Source organism: Rhodamnia argentea, chromosome 2 (assembly GCF_020921035.1).
Source record: "Rhodamnia argentea isolate NSW1041297 chromosome 2, ASM2092103v1, whole genome shotgun sequence".
NCBI classification, from domain to species: Eukaryota; Viridiplantae; Streptophyta; class Magnoliopsida; order Myrtales; family Myrtaceae; genus Rhodamnia; species Rhodamnia argentea.
In genome coordinates, this window is record NC_063151.1 from 9,241,334 (window position 1) to 9,243,864 (window position 2,531).

The following is a 2,531-nucleotide window of genomic DNA, read 5'->3' on the forward strand; positions in this document are numbered from 1 at the left end:
AACAGATCTTCAGAAAAAAAAAAAGAAAAAGAAATCTGATCTTTGTTGCTGTTTAATTGTCATTGTTATCGATTGTAAGTTCCACATCCAAAATCAATGTCTAGATGACATAATCTAAAGAGGGAAGAATCGAACTTAACTAAAGAATAAGTGTTTAGACTCCAGAGGACATTGGACCAAAAAAAAAAAGACTCCAGAGGACAAAAAAGTTCTGCCACATCAGTCTGTCATGCTATATAGCTCACAGATGCTGGAAAGGCAATCAGTTTTTTTTTTTTTCACTCTCCAAACTCCATTGGCACATATCAATTTCTGTTCCTCTGAGCTGAAGTGGCATCATTCCGAGAACCATTTCTTGCAGGTTCACGTTTATGAGATGCCTTTCATCTTTCTCATCGAGTCAATATAGCTTGAAATGGGTATGCAGTTATGTCGGCCTCAAGTACGTAACTACGTTCATGAAAAAAGAAAGAATTCACTACATTTCAGGTGATAGTAAATTTAAGATGTTTTGTGTTCGACCAAAAAAAAAAAAAATTTAAGATGTTTTGTGCATAAATTCTTCAACGTCATTTTTCGAACCTGAATTATATGGAAATTTCAGATAATTACTATCAAACTGAAACAAGAAACATAATCATTATGCAAAGTTGGGGAAGATAGAATTAGGATAGATCCTTAGTTCTGAACAGTGTTGATGTATCTATTGATTGTGGATCTCGTATGATACAATGCCGTATTGTACAAGTTACAAAATTGTACCAGAGATGCCGTTGTCAAATCGGCATCCCCAGGGACTAAGGTATTCTAGTGGTTAACAATGTTGAGAAGGGAAACCCTCAATTTCACTAGGCGCCGGAAAATGCATTCTAAGTCCTCCTCAATTTCTTGAATGCTCAACTCTAGAGCATCCAATCGCTTTGAAAGATCACCTATTTGATTAATGATGTCTTTGCTCGATCTGAGGGAGAGTACCGTGGCGTCCAAGCCTTGCACTTCATTGGTTTCTTCTCCTCCATCACATGAAACACGTTTAGCTTCCAGCAGTTTTGACACGAGAGACCAGCCTCTAGGCTTTGAGCTCGCACTCGCCAGAGCAAAGAAACGTAAGAGGGACTGGAATACAGAAAGGCTGATTTCTCCAGCTTCTCTTAGAATGCTAAGGGTAGCTTCGTCGGGAGAGCCCTTGTTTGGGCCCTTCTTCTTCAAATTTCTCAAGTACTTGGAGATGACTTTGGTCAACTTCTTTCTAGAGTTGATGTATGCTTCTACTTCATAGGCGAAGCTGGAATCTCCTCTTTTCCTTCTTCGGAAAGAAGACTTGAGCTCCTGGACACATTCCTTCATCTGTGAGAAAGCTTCTCTCACATTACCGCAAGCATCTAACAGCTGGAGAGAACCATCCAACGACTCTTCAGCTGGACTTCTCAGGTGGGAAAGAGCCTGTTGAGTGAGAGGCAACTGAAGTAAGTCATCGATGCAATCATACAGGCTCTTGAGTTCTCCCAAAATTTTGGATGCCGATGAGGATGACGATGAGGACACTGCTTCAGATGATCTGAGCCTAGACAAATGCTCCTCTACGGTGGTCGTGAGAGGGTGGCTCCTACAAGGCAAGCTGATTGACCGGAAATGGCTGCTAAATTTGGAGGTCTCAATTGATGAAGCCATCTTTGAGAGAAGGAAGCTTATTAGCTTCTCTGGATGTAGTTTTTCTTATGAGAGAGAGTTGTTCAAGCCAGGCCACCCAAATCCTTGTATATATACACCAAGCAAGAGGCACTTAACAATCCGATTCTTGCGGGCTCACATCAGCTGTCATGTTGTGTATCTTCCAACAGCCTCCTGACAATGCCTCTGCTCGTTTTCCAATCTCTACGGATTGAGAATCAGTAATGGTGATCTAAAGCTTTAAAAAAACTCATACACGCGTGTATGTACCTTGAAGATTCTCGGACAGAGGGTCGATCATGCTATAATGCATCATCAATGGCCGAACTTGAGCAGAGGGCCAGAAAAATATTCATGTGATGGGAAAGCTAGGAGACAAGTGGAATCTTTACATCCTGGAGTTTATGCATTTCACATGTTACAGATCATCCAAAAACCGTCAATGTCTCATTCAGGCTCTTGGTCTGACAAGAATTCAAATTAAAGTGATTTAAATAATCACACATAGCTGCAGCTTGTGACCATGATCCCAGACCGAAGAATAGATATGGAAATCATTAAACATTTAAATTGAAGTTGAGCATGTGGATGGCAAAAATTCATGTGATAATGTAGGTAGGGGACAAATGGAATCTTTACAGCGATTGAGCTTGGGACTAACTCGAAGTTACCTATCATCATCATCTATTCACAATATTGACTAATTATTGGCCTCTCTTCAGAAGTGATTATAAGGAGTTAGTTTAGGTGACTCCGAGAAGAACTTTCATTAAGAAGCTGGGGTTCTCATTTGTTAATGTGCATTTCTTTAGCGATGTATTTAAAGAATATTGAGGGCAGCAAATTACAGGAACTTCATC

General features: G+C 40.3%; 1 protein-coding gene across 1 annotated transcript; it reads right to left on the reverse strand.

Annotated features, from left to right (window-relative positions):
• Positions 1 to 807: 807 nt before the first annotated feature.
• Positions 808 to 1,671, reverse strand: LOC115738727. The gene has a single exon (XM_030671438.1). It carries the CDS (start codon positions 1,669 to 1,671, stop codon positions 808 to 810), a length of 864 nt encoding a protein of 287 aa, XP_030527298.1.
• Positions 1,672 to 2,531: the final 860 nt, after the last annotated feature.

Coding starts and splice junctions, on each gene's coding strand:
- LOC115738727 (XM_030671438.1), bottom strand. CDS start 1,671: ATGGCTTCATCAATTGAGACCTCCAAATTTAGCAGCCATTTCCGGTCA.